Source organism: Coturnix japonica, chromosome 2 (genome assembly GCF_054131305.1).
Source record: "Coturnix japonica strain WE chromosome 2, WE-NBRP24, whole genome shotgun sequence".
Lineage (NCBI taxonomy): Eukaryota > Metazoa > Chordata > Aves > Galliformes > Phasianidae > Coturnix > Coturnix japonica.
Genome location: NC_140664.1, coordinates 69,661,682 through 69,674,589, shown reverse-complemented (window position 1 = coordinate 69,674,589; position 12,908 = coordinate 69,661,682). Strand labels below are relative to the sequence as shown.

Here is a 12,908-nt window from a genome sequence, read left to right as displayed (position 1 = left end):
AAAGGCTGGAGCTTCATAGGCTCTTGGAGCAGGTAGTGTCTCATCACTGTTTTCTCAAGGCACCTGCCTGATCATCCCTATCTCCAAGCCATCTTCTTTGTATTGGCACAAAAGAAAAAAATTCTGTGTGGCAGGGAAACCAGAAAGAAAAAAAAAACAAAAAACAAAAAACAAAACAAAACAAACAAACAAAAAAAACAAAACAGATCAAGAAACTGGTACAAGTTAAGAGTGACTTAGGCTAAATAGTAGTTGGCTTTAACTCAGATCAGTTCCCCACCATCAAAGTGAAGAGTGGGATGTGGACAGAAACAAATGGTAGGTAAAAGACAGGACTGCTGCTTCTGATAGCAGTGACAGCTTTTGCCAGTTTGTGTATATTACTGCAGCCTAAGAGCAGGGGTTCTTACGGTCAGTGCTCAAGGGTGGGTCAACTATGAATGATGTGGATATGTGAAGCCAGAAGTTGGACTCAGTTAACTATGTGGGTCCCTTCCAACCTGAAATATTCTATGATTCCAGGGTTTTAGATCTCTCTTCCCATACCCATACTCATGCAATTCCAAAAGGTACCTAACTTAGACAGCTGTGGACAAAACAGAATGCTGGAAGTCACAAAAAATAAATTCCCTGCATGTCTTCAGTAGCATCATGCTCTATTAGGAACCAGTATCCTTTAGGATATGCAGAAGATAGTCCCACAGGGATAGTTCTGGCCCATGCTGTATACAGTGGACTACTGCTAATCTTTTTTCTACCATATCTAAAGGAAAGGAGATTCTGAAGCCTTTAAACGTGGAAATAATATTCAATAACTAATTGAAAGTACTATTATTTATTGTAAAAACTTGTGTTGCTTCTAAAATGTACGTCTCACAGTAACACTCCTGTGATTATTTTGAACACTTTCAACCAATTGATCAGCTGTCCCATTAATGGCAAGAGGGTCTCCCCTTTCTAAAGGATTAAGACCACCTGCCCAATAGGCAGCCTTTTGTGTTAGGGACCAGGGAGCACGGTTGTTACCAGTAGTCAAAAATACTCCTGGCCCCCAATAACCCTCAGCCTCCTTTTCGGTTAACAAAATTTGGTCTCCACCAGTTAAGCTGACTCTCCATACATATTCTGTTTCCAATTCCTTTGGAGAGCGGCTAAAATCTTTTTTCAGTTTTGCTAATTCAGTGGCTAAACTAAAAGAAAAGGGAATTTCTTTAACATTCATTTGAGGATCCAGGTCCTCTCCATTATCAAAGGTATATTCTGTTTTTATTAGAGGGTGCAGAGGGGCTATTGGGGTTTCAAACTTATCAAAACTTTCTTTCGTTTCTTTCAGTTCTTCAGATACAGTTTTTCTTGTGGTGCACCATGAATATCAGTGTCACCCGTATTTTTATATGTTAAAATTTCCTTAAAAGCCATTTGTAACAAGGCCGAATTATGTCTCTCTCTTTCCAACTGTATTTCTAGATTTCCAATTTGGTTTTGCAAGGCTTTCACGAGTTCCTGGGTTGCTTTAACTGTTTCTTGTAACGACTGTATAGTCTGGTTTTCCGCCTCAAACTGCTGGTCTCGGAACTCCACGGCAGCTTTTAAAGCAGCACCGAGTACCGCACAAATAAACGATTTTCCTTTCCCGGCTCGGGTACGAGCATTCCTTTGCAGAACACTAATATGGTCTGAAACACTCTGCAAGTTATACCAGTTTTGTCGTGCCCAATCCACCCCTGATAAAGAAGGCCGAGCACCATGCTTTTCTAAAAGGTCAAATAGCACATTTTCACTTTTCATAGTGGCAATACTTCCACTCATTTCTCAATACCCTAAAAGATCTACACTAAGGGAAGAGAAGGTACACTTAACTCCTTACCCCTCCCAAGGGAGACACGCACCTATCAAACAAATGCAAATACTACAATCATTCCTCCCTTTCACAAAAGACCAAGAAGCCCAATCAACACTTACAAAGAAAGTGTAAACACCTAAATCGCTCCTGGCTACCCTGTCAGGCCAGAAAAACTTCAAGCTTAAAGATTTGCTCCAGAATTGCTGGTGGTTTCTAGGTAACCCAGGAGAGTGCAGCTGTTAAATGAGACTTGACAGAATGGAAAAACTTATTTTCAGTTGGTTATAGGTACGTGTAGCTAAGAGGTATGCGGAAGAACAAGTACTGTAGATGATGAAAAATGTATATTTGATACACTTGTTCTTGTGCTAGAACAGAGCTGTTCCTACAACTTGTTTTGCATGTAAACTTTCCCCAGTCTGATCACTAACTTGATGTGACAAGTCCTTTCCTTTATCAGACCAATCCAGACCTTCATCTAGCTCTCACTTTTGAAATCTTCATTGACATTTGACTATGATTTTCAGTTCATTTTAGCTTCTCTTTGTTGCTCTTGGTTATTATGGATACAGTTTGTGCCATCACAACTTCCTCTCCACCCTTAAGTACTTAAAGTGGTACTCCTTAAAATCTTTTGAGTTCTAATAGTGTTGCTTTGCAGGCCATAGTTATTTCCTTTAATGGCAGTTTATGTATTTATTTAACTTCAGGAATGTTTCTGTAAGTTAGTGATCATTTCTGGCGTTTCTTCCAGATTTTTCCTTAATTTGGTATTTTTTTCTAATTGAATTTGAGGGTCAGAGTCAAATGTTACACGTTTCAGACACAAACAATGGGAAGAGAGAGCTCCTGCCTTTTAGACCTTGTTTCCTGTGTGTTTTTACTCTCAAGTAGTGCTGATCTTTCTGTATCTGTCAGGTACAACAGATGTCCAGGCATCCCATCCCAGCTTTTCCCTGTGGCTCTACTCTGCTTTGTTCACCTCACATGTGGGGCAATTCCCTCTTTTCCTGTTTGTTAACAGACGGATTCCGCATGTACCTAAACTGTGCTTAACTTTCTTCTTTAAATATCTGATGTGTGGTAGATGAAAGGACTTAATCTCCAACAAGATATCTAGACATACTGCTGCAGCTGGAGTTGTAGCACTGTGATGGTACCCAATGAACAAGGGGCTGCCACTAGCCAGAGTGACAGTCTTGTTTCCAGCTACCTCTTTTCTGAATTTTTCCTTCTCCAATTATACAGTTCACAATAGTAAGTAATGTTTAAAGATAGGAAACACCAGTGCACTGCTTATTCTGTCTTCACATCTAAACCTCTAGTTTTGGGATGTGCTCAAGAAACTTATATTTGCTAGTGATGACTGTAACCTGCTATCTACTAAACCAGTTTCCGTGCTCCTGGGAGGCAGAACCACACTTTTAAAGGACCCCTCCATTTTAACCCCCCCCACCCATTATTGGTTCCCCCTCAATTTAAGGACTACCCCCCCCCAATTTATGGACCGCCCCCCCATTTAAGGACCCCTTCTTATTTAAAGACCACCCTCCCCAACCTGCCTCCTCCAGGTCCTTTATGGCCATTGACTCCCATTTACAGCCCCCCCCCCAATTTAAGGACCCCCCCACATTTTATGGACCCGCCCCATCTTAACAATCCTCTCCATTATAGGGTCCCCCCATTTAACCCCCCATTCTTGTTTATGGACCCTCACCCCCATTTAAGACCCCTCCCCATTTTAAAGACCCTCACCCCCATTTTAGGAACCACCGGCTACTGTGGTTGAATGGGGATCTCTCAGCACAAACAACATACCCATTATTTTATTTTTGTTATTGACAATAAATCTTTTTCTTGCATTCACCTTAGTTACTGACACACTTAGCCTCATACATTCAACCATGAAGGTTACCTACTGTCTCATTTCTTAGTACTCTTAGCATTGCAGCTTTTATTTCAAAACAAAAAGTCAAAGCATTGCTACTAATAATCTATTTAAAGAAAGAAGTATTTCAAAGTATTTCTTACATTGTATTTATATGATCCAGGAAGCCATTTTTGTGGAAAAACTGCCCTGCTTGGATTAAAATTTGCCAGAGTTGATATTGCGAAAAAAAAGGTCAAGTGAGAAAGGGTAACGAGGAACGAAGGGGCGCGGCCAGAAGCAGCGCTGCGCGCTGTCAGCGGCTGCACCCCCCGCGCCGCCAACCCGAGCAAAAAGCCAGCGGAGAGCGCGGGAAGGCAGCCCTAGATTTGCATACGGGCTTCCCAGAGTGCAGCGCGGCAGCGGACAGCCCGGAATGGAGGGGTTTTTCTCCTGTGCTTACAAGAAATCGCGGATTTTATTCGAACTAAGGGAATAGAAACATGGGTATTGCTAGTGAAGGAGCGGTGGAAAACAGGATGTATATTTATCAATAGCAAGGTAGCACCACCATTACGTAAAAGTAGTAAAGTATATGAGCTATAAATAAAAACGTGGTGAAGATAGTGTTCGCCTAGTCCGAAAGGCGAAGAAGGTGATGATGAAGGAGGAGAAGCAGGCCAAGAAGGAGGGAGCGTAAATTACCTAAATAACCAAAACGCGTCCAGATGTTCTGGGCTGAGGAGACAAGACGAAGAAAAAGCGCCAGAGAGAGAGCAAGAAGCAAATCAAAAGCAGCAGCAAGAGGTGGAAGTGAAGAGGAAAGCCGCCCCTGTAGGGCTATTCGCTTCATCGGTCTCCATTCTGATTGCAGATGCCAGAAATGGCCAAATCACTCATCTCGCCCAAAGACTCTCTGGCTCTCTGGAGCCCAAAGCAGCCTACGCATGGTCCTGCATCAAAGAGGCTGTGGCCCCAAATAGGGCCACGTGTGAAGCCACACTCCTTTTGATGCTGGACGTGAAATTAATGCATTGCCTGTATTTCAAGACGCGTTCCTTGTCACTGGTCCTTGTGTGTTTAAAAAGAACGGCAACACCCTTCACCACTTCAGCTTTTGTAAAAATAAATGCTGCAATTATGAAAGCCTGGGTCTTTGAATGACTAACGCAAGCAACCAAAGGCTACTATAACGCATGCTGCGTTACCATCCAACCTTCTGGCCTGCCTGGGCTGCCCTGAACGAAGGAAGAGGAACTCTCGTGGGCCACGCACAGAATCTGTAATGAAGCTGATGGCTACAGTCCACTAGGATCATTTTAGTTTTTATACTTTTAATTAAGCGTTTTTTTCAGCAACCTTGAAACCCAGCCACCAACTCCCTTAGCAAAGGGAAAGCAAGGCTGTGTAGCCTTGGCTCTTCGCAGGTCTGCGTTTAGCCCACGGATCACAAAGCACACAACCCTCTGCCGTGACCACACTCAGCGCCAGAGCCGGCTTTGATCCGACACGGGGAAGCCGCAGGGCTCCGCTCCCACAGGCCGCCACCGGGGCCGGCCTGCTGCCCCAACCCTGCCACGTCCAGGTAAGAGGCAGAGGCGGGAGGAGTCACACGACGGTGGCCTGGAGGCGCCAGCAGTTACAGCCCAGTGTTTCCGTACGAGGACGTGACGGGGGCAGAGCGACCGACGAGGCCAGGCAAAGCCCCTGCTGGTGGGGACGCAGCTCCGCGAGGCCCGCTCCCAAAGGGCGTCCCTGCCCAGAGCCCGCTCTGACAGGCCCCGCTGACGGCGTGTGCAGCCCCTCTGTGACGCGGTCGGGGGTCATAATGGCACAGCCCCGCGTCACGGCGGTGACCGCCCCCTTTAAGCTCGCCGACCGCACGCGTCCTCCCCACATCTCGCAGAGAGGCCGACGAGACTCTAGGCGCTTGCCGAGGAGCTCATCTCGCCGCTGCTGTGCTCTGGACGAGCTGCTGTGCCGTGAGGTGGAGTAGGCAGAGAGAAGCAGAACTAGAGGCAGGTGTGAAGGGCTGAGGAGGAGGGCTGTTGTGCCGGAAGACTGACCAACTGCTGCAGCAATTGGGGGAAGTAAGATGGCAAACTCCCTCTTCTCGAGACCTCGCTCGCCTCCAACTACTAAGAAGCTCAGAGAGTCTGGTAAGGCCCGATTTCACGCGTGTTGTCAGGCCCAATGACATCTCTGAAAACAGAGAGGTGTGGAAGCCCTGATGGCGGAAGGTGGGGATGGCTGAGCAGGGAAGGTTGCTGCAAGAAGGCAGCTGCCTCAGCACGCAAGGGGCCGAAGGAGCACTTGGGCAGGCGTGACTCCTGAGTTGTGTTGCCGACGTGGCCCCTGCCTTCGCAGGGATCTCCAGGCAGAAGTCGCCGGTGGAAATGAGTTGCTTGTCGTCATTCCTTTGACAGGAATTCCGTTGCTGAACTCTTTTGAGGTGGCCGCCTGGGAGCATGACATGTCCCCCCTTTTGTTTTCCAGAGCTCGCCCGGATTTGGTCCAGCGCATCCTATTATCTTGGTGAACAGCTGGCTCTCTACCAGGTGGGACTTGCCTCCTTCTCCTTTCCTCCCTCTCATGGTTGTTTTAGCCCCGAGAGCCCATCTGCCACGGCGCGCAGATATTCTTCCCCTCCGTGGAAACAGGAAGCACGCCCCAGAAGGACACTGCGATGCAAAAGGGGCCACAGGCTAGCTCCAGCGTCAGTTTGGAAATGCCAGGCCTGGGCCTCACGATGGAAAGAGGGATGGACATTTTCTGGGCCTTCCGAGTCCTCTGCTGGCAGAGTTGAATGACCAAAGCGGATCCCTTGGGGGTGACTGCAAGTTTGGGAACCCCGCTGGCGTCTGTATGAGCCAAAGGACTGCGCTCTCTGGTTCTTCACAGGGCGAGGGGCGAGAGGGAAATAGCCTTCCGTCATTCACTGCAGAACTGCTTCTGATCCGCCCTTTCTTCTCGTTCAGGCTGTGAGCATTCCTGGACTGGGGACTTTCACAGTTGTCAGAGAGCTCGTAGCCAGCCAGCAGAATAATACGGTTGCTGTTCACAGACCCGTATTTCTTCTGGCAAAGGCTCTTGCGCAAGACAACGACCTCCAGTACGACTTCATCGATGATGCAGGTAGGAAGAGAGGAGTCTGACAGAGGTGCTCGCCCTGGCACCAGGGTGGGGAAAGTGTGCCAGATTACCATCGTAGATGGCAGTACAGAGTAACAGCGCGCTCTCTTTCACCTGCTTCAACAACAGCTTTCATTCCAGTCTCATTGGCGCCGTGTCTCAGCGTCTCGTCAGAGACGTACCAACAGTTCCGCCTCATAATCTCAATAGTAGCGTATTGCCTGAGGGCCTGGAAGCTGCTGACTTTTGACTGTAGCGCGCTCAGTGGCTCTCCAAGTGCTCACATTCCCCCTCCTCTTGTTTCTCCAGAACCCGACCCGTATTATGAGCTTCCGTATGATGAGATTGCCTCAGAAAACGGCATCTCTGAATACGAGGCTCAGCTTTGCGTGGAAAGGACCTTGTGCCTTTTCAGCGCCTGCATAGGGAAGAGGCAGAACGTTGCCTTCGTTTGGAGGGACGTTGGCATGCTGCTGATTGAAGGAAGATGGGTCCAAATGAAATTCTACGAGGACTTCCTGGGGAAACTCAACGGGACTGCTGACAATTTGCAGGCTCTTCTTGGGGTAGGCTTTGTGTTTTGGCAGCACTACCTGAGATTCTTCTGAAATGCCTTCTGGGGCTAGGGGACTGCTTTCTCTTGACCTGCCATGCTTCTTCAGCCACCCAGGCTCCTGGTGGTCTGCAGGAAAGCAGGCTCTGTAGAGCTCTTCCCTTACATGAGGCGGCTCAGCTCTGCGCCAGGATATGCTCCTTCAAAAGGCCTTGCTTTTTGTCAGGCGACCAGAGTAACGATGGGCGTCACTGCTCAGCCGCTACTCAGAGCATGGAGCAGAGGCACAGGCAGAGAGCAAGGCTTGCTGAGGCCCAAACCCTTCCCTTTGGCAGCTCTCGTTGTGTTGGGCTAAGAAGACTGGAGCTGCCAGCCATTCCCAGTGTCCCCATCTCCCATCATCTGTCTCCATTCTGATTGCAGATGCCAGAAATGAGCAAATCAGTCATCTCGCGCAATGCCTGTGCAGCTTCCCAGACATCTTCCGGACGTGTTATTGTCTTCCCAATGTGAGTATGCTTGCTCCTGCCGCCAGTGCATGAGCAAGACAGCTGCTTTTCAGCTGCCGACGGTACTCGCTACGGTACTTTTCAGTGTTCAGGGGCCTGGTTCACAGGGAACTCCCTGCTTGCCCTAGTTCAGTTGGATTGCATTTGGGGAAGCAAATCACGTTTCACATCCGTGCCAGTGTCGAAACTGGGGGGCATTTAGGCCAGTCTTCCGTCCAGTTTTCCCAGTGCCTCTTCCGTCCTGCAAATGAGAGTGTGTATCGCTTGGGACCCAAGGGCTAGAGGAGGAACAGGTTCTTGTGCAAACGGGAGCTCGAGTGTGGTGGGCTTCCGCAGAGCTGTCTCATAACGTAGCTGCTGCGCGGTGACATCCAAAAGTGGTGGTGGGCATGGGGTTGAGCCTCGAGCGCTGCAAAGACATTCATCTGCAAGAAACTTGGAGGGCAAGAAGGGAACAGAAAGGGCTGCTTGGGTAGCTGGGTGGCGAGCAACCGGTCTGTTCCGCATGAGCGTTCTGAATGAGAAAGGAATATTTCCTCCTCTGAAGCAGCCAGGAGGATTGGCTGGGAGCAGAACCGGTCTCACAGCAAGGACAGAAAAAACATTGGCACGTACTGACGGGGCCTCGCCTGCCCCTTCAGACACTGGAGATCCTTGTACGGTTCTCCAGAATGAGCTGCTCTGGGAAATGTTGGCCTTCCAGTGTCTCTGCGGTCTGTCGCTCCGTTGTTGGGTCAAGCTGCAAGGGGAAGTGTTGCACTTCCTTCAGCCTGCTTCTACCTCTTTCAGGTACACGCACGAGAGCATTCTTCAAAGGACTGAAACAGCAAAGGTGGACCTGAAATACCACCTGAAGACCAGACACGAGCAAGGCTGGTCAAGAGCTGGTGACAGAGGCAGGAAAGGTAAGGGACCCGTGGGCTGCCAGCAGGGGGCTCTTTTTTTTTTCTTTCCTCCTCATCTGGAGACGATTAGGGCTGACATTACCACAGAGCACCTGGAAGAGCACGAGACACTCCCGATGTCTCTCTGTACCCATTATGGGAAAGCCTGAGCAATCCATAGCAGAGTGAGTTCTCAGGGCAGCCCTCTCTCACAAATGGCCACTGGGATCTCCCCATCAGAAGACACTTGCCCAGTGGCCTCCACTCAGCAGCCTGTCCTGCCAGCCCTGGAAACCGCTACCCTTGCTTCCCTTTGTATTCTCAGATGTCTCAAAAGCAATTTCCTCTATTGTGAGCATGCCTCAGTAGCAAAGCTGTGTTTGGGACGTGCGTCAAGCGATGCAAGAGCCAGCTCCTCCTGTGCTAAACGAGTCCCCTCCCCAGAGCGGCTCTTTGAGACCACCGGCATCTGCCGGGGCCTCCCCTGTTTCAGCACACAGACGAGGTGAAGGCATCCAAATAGCATTCCCCGGGGAACAACGCTGCCCCGTAGCCGTGAAGAGATGGACCAAAACCGTGCCAGAAACGCAATTTTTCTGACATTTTCTCCTTTCCTCTTTCTAGGGGACCTTTGCGAGACGCACCTCCTTCATCGAGCAGCGCTTTCTCCAGAGAAACTGCCGGCATTGACTGTAATGCCGGGCAGAGACCGGAAAGCCAAGGAGAAAGAGCCTCGCACCGGGTGAGACTCCTGGCAAAAGAAACGCGGGTGATACCATGCTCTTGCCTCTGTGGGAGTGAAGGGCTGAGGAAGATACTGAAGCACTTTCAAACACGCAGTGCAAGCCCAGCACCTCCTGCCCTCCTGTCAACTCTCCCCACCGTGTCTTTGCAGGCATCTACCGGCCATCCTGACGAGATCGTCAGAAAAAGAAGAACAAAAGAAAGTCCTTCCTCTGGTGACTCCCAGGATGGTGGACTTTGTTGCTGTAGAGGTGAAGAAAAGAAAGGTACGTGTCACAGACTGCTGCAGCGCATCTGTCTTACTGAACTGTAGAGAAGCTCCACTGATTCTCACAGCATTCTTTACTGCGCGTTCACGTGACACCTCGCGTGAAGAGAGATCAGTTACGACGACACTTGAGAATAAGCTGTTGACTTCCATTAGCCTCCCAAAAGCCACCCCAAGAGCTAACTTGGGGATGTTCCTGACGGCTTGTCTGGAACTGCCAGATGCCAGACTGCATTTAGGCCAGTGGTTGTTTATTTTCCTGGCTGTTACAGAGGGGCTCTTCAGTTGGGTCCGCAGGAGCCTGGCAGCAAAGCAGAAAGGCATAAGACAAAGGGTGGAATGGAACGCAGGAAGGGAAACCCCTCAGCCTCCACAGAGACTAACACTGCCTGCTGTTGCATTTAGGTCGCCCTCCAGAAAAAAAAAGCACAGATGAAAAAGGCAAAGGAGGAGAAGATGAAGAAGGAGAAGGAGAAGGAGAAGGAGAAGGAGAAGGAGAAGGAGAAGGAGAAGGAGAAGGAGAAGGAGAAGGAGAAGGAGAAGGAGAAGGAGAAGGAGAAGGAGAAGGAGAAGGGGAAGAAAGTGGGGAAGGAGAAGGAGGAGAAGGGGAAGAAGGTGAAGGAGGATAAGAAGGGGAAGCAGGAGGAGAAGAAGGGGAAGCAGGAGAAGCAGGTCAAGCAGGCCAAGAAGGAGGAGCGTAAATTACCAAAACGCGTCCAGATGTTCTTGGCTCAGGAGGAACAAAAGAAAAAAAAGCTGCAGAGAGAGAGCAAAAAGCAAACGAAGCAGCAGGAGGTGGAAGTGAAGGAGACGGAGGCTGAGCCAGAAAAAGTGGAGATGCCAGTGGCTCAGGTACTTAGCATTACTGCAAGAAAGCAGCAGCACTTTCCCATCCAGGGGAGCTGAGGTTGTTAGGTACCTCTAGCACCTGGGCCAGAGTAGCACTCTCGGTGCAGCACAGCTGGATGGGTGACTGCTGCCTTTTGGGAGCAAAACTCGTCACGCTGGGACACTGCCCCAAGAGCGTGCTGAGGTCCCTCTCCTGACTGTGGTCCTGTCCCACTGCAGTCCCCACTGGAACAGTCTTGCAGGGAACTGCATGCTGGGAAGCAGCACCACAGGACTGAGTGTCTCTTCCTGTACAGGAATCCTCTTCCCCCAAGGAAGAGCATTTCAGCTCTCCGTCTGAGAGCGAATCAGAGCAATCCTGCTCCAGCTCCGGCTCCGGCTCCAGTTCCAGCTCCAGCCCCAGCCTGATGGAGAGGATGATGGGGGAGCAGGAAGAGGCCGAGGAACAGCCACCCAGCATCTTCTGGGACAGCAGTGCTATCCCTAAAGCGTAAGTGTGCTGCACCAACTCCATCCAAGTCCTGGGGCAGCGGGGTGGTGGTGAGCCACCTGTGCTTTGGATCAAGGGCTCCAGCCTCCGAGCCACAGTGCCACACACAGCGCCCTGAGACCTGTGAGGCCATGGGTGTGGTTGTGGTTAGGGCCCAATGCCACGAGGCTCTCTGGAGCCCAAAGCAGCCTACGCATGGACGTCGTCCTGCATCAAAGAGGCTGTGGGAATAAATGGGGCTGCGTGTGAAGTAGACTGGGTGAGGGAAGAGGCGTGGGTGTCACAACAGAAGAGTGAGACAGGTTTTGTCCTTGCTGCAGTAGGAGGCTTTCTCCAAGGACAGATGAGACCCTGCAGGAGGTGGTGCAGTGTATTATGAGGCAGGTGTCCCGTGAGCAGCAGGGACAGAGAGATGCAGAGAGGGATCTGCAGGACCGGCTCCAGAGGTAAAGCTCTCTGCACAGGCAGAGTTTGCTGTCCCACACTGCCCTTTTCCCCACCCCTGCAGCAGCTGGGCAAAAGAGGGGCTTTTCCTGGAAGCGGGCTCTCGGCACAGCTGCCTCCTGCAGTTGCGGCAGGCACCAAGCTTGGGAGCCCAGCAAGAGAGCCGTCTCCCTGTGCTCACACCCCCTCCCACTGTGTGCCTACAGCGAGCTTGCAGTTGTGCGGTGGAGTCGGCGACCGATAAAAGAATCCAGCATCCTTCATCTGGCTGGGACTGGATTAAAACCTGCACCCCCTCCGGGGCCAAGGCCGGGCAAGTCAGTACGGGTAAGTGGTGTGAGCTCCCATAAGCACCGTGTCATAGCTAGCCGTAGCAAGCCACGGGAAGACCCTCTTGGGCCTGTGGGATGGAGAGCACTGGCTGTGGAGCTGGAGACCTCCGCGCAGACACCCCTTCCGGACGATGGGCGCTGGGGATAAAGTCTCGCAGCGCAGCTCAGGCAGCTTCAGACGGAAGGGTCGGACGTGTTGTCCAAGTGTTTGGCGGCCCTCCATTCTCCAAGCGGAGTCCCTCCTCCTCCCAGAATACGGACCCCCTGAGCACCTCGCCCTCACAGCCTGTATTTGCTCAGGCCAAAGTCTCAGCCCCAGCCTGACTCAGGGCCTGGTCAGTCAGCCCCACAGCAGGCTACCCCAGACTGGGACTGGCCAAAAGAGCTGCAATTACATGACAGGGATCGTGAGCTTGCTCTCTCTAGACACGCACAAGCAGAGCCACTCTTATACTGCAGAGAGACTTGCAGCGTTGCGCTGCGTGTCTCTGCATTCACAAAACTACAGAGCTTTAAACTGAACTCCTTAGGCCCGGAGAGTAGTGTCTGTGCACAACAACGAGGACCACGAGAGATCTGCCAGTACTCTGAGACTCCCGAGTGAGACATCCAGCCAGTGTCACCCAACAGCTCAACAAGGACCACCGTTCACTTTTGGCGACGTTAATGGTGACACTGTTAAAAGCAAGTCGCCATTTCCCATACCACCCTTTCCCTATACCCAATAATACCCAATACCCAATAAATCCCTATACCCAATAAAACCCCATAACCCAAGCACTGCGAGTCTTTCCTTGGTCACTGTGAAACACATGCTTTACAGCGGGTGCTTTGTAAAGCCAGGTGCCCCCCTCCCCAGAGTTCTTGGGCCTGCGTTGGCAGCGCTGCCTGGAGCTGCATGGGCACCACGGTGTGCTGCGAGGGTGGTGAAATCCAAGGCAGGAACCTTGTGTGAGGAGACGGGGAGGGAAGCCCAGTCCCTGCTCCATCTCG

General features: G+C 50.7%; 1 protein-coding gene across 3 annotated transcripts; it reads left to right on the top strand.

Moving 5' to 3' along the window:
- Positions 1-5,529: 5,529 nt before the first annotated feature.
- Positions 5,530-12,692, top strand: LOC107309763 (uncharacterized). Of its 3 annotated transcripts, none has more exons than XM_085540140.1 (13): positions 5,559-5,869; positions 6,207-6,268; positions 6,689-6,845; positions 7,152-7,408; positions 7,819-7,904; positions 8,694-8,809; positions 9,413-9,530; positions 9,684-9,798; positions 10,206-10,652; positions 10,946-11,139; positions 11,463-11,585; positions 11,790-11,910; positions 12,446-12,692. In XM_085540140.1, the coding sequence occupies exons 1-13, from the start codon at positions 5,806-5,808 to the stop codon at positions 12,641-12,643; spliced, it is 2,058 nt and encodes a 685-aa protein (XP_085396266.1). In that variant the 5' UTR covers positions 5,559-5,805; the 3' UTR covers positions 12,644-12,692. The 3 variants fall into 3 exon arrangements, with proteins under 3 accessions (XP_085396267.1, XP_085396266.1, XP_085396265.1); XM_085540139.1 differs by having other exon boundaries at positions 11,460-11,585; XM_085540141.1 differs by lacking the exon at positions 10,206-10,652 and having other exon boundaries at positions 5,530-5,869; positions 11,460-11,585.
- The last annotated feature ends 216 nt before the right edge of the window (positions 12,693-12,908 follow it).

Excerpts from the sequence above, each read along its gene's own strand:
- LOC107309763 (XM_085540139.1), top strand. The coding sequence starts at position 5,806 with ATGGCAAACTCCCTCTTCTCGAGACCTCGCTCGCCTCCAACTACTAAG. Across the intron at positions 7,905-8,693 it reads CGTGTTATTGTCTTCCCAAT|GTACACGCACGAGAGCATTC; the intron begins GTGAGTATGCTT and ends TACCTCTTTCAG. Across the intron at positions 8,810-9,412 it reads TGGTGACAGAGGCAGGAAAG|GGGACCTTTGCGAGACGCAC; the intron begins GTAAGGGACCCG and ends TCCTCTTTCTAG.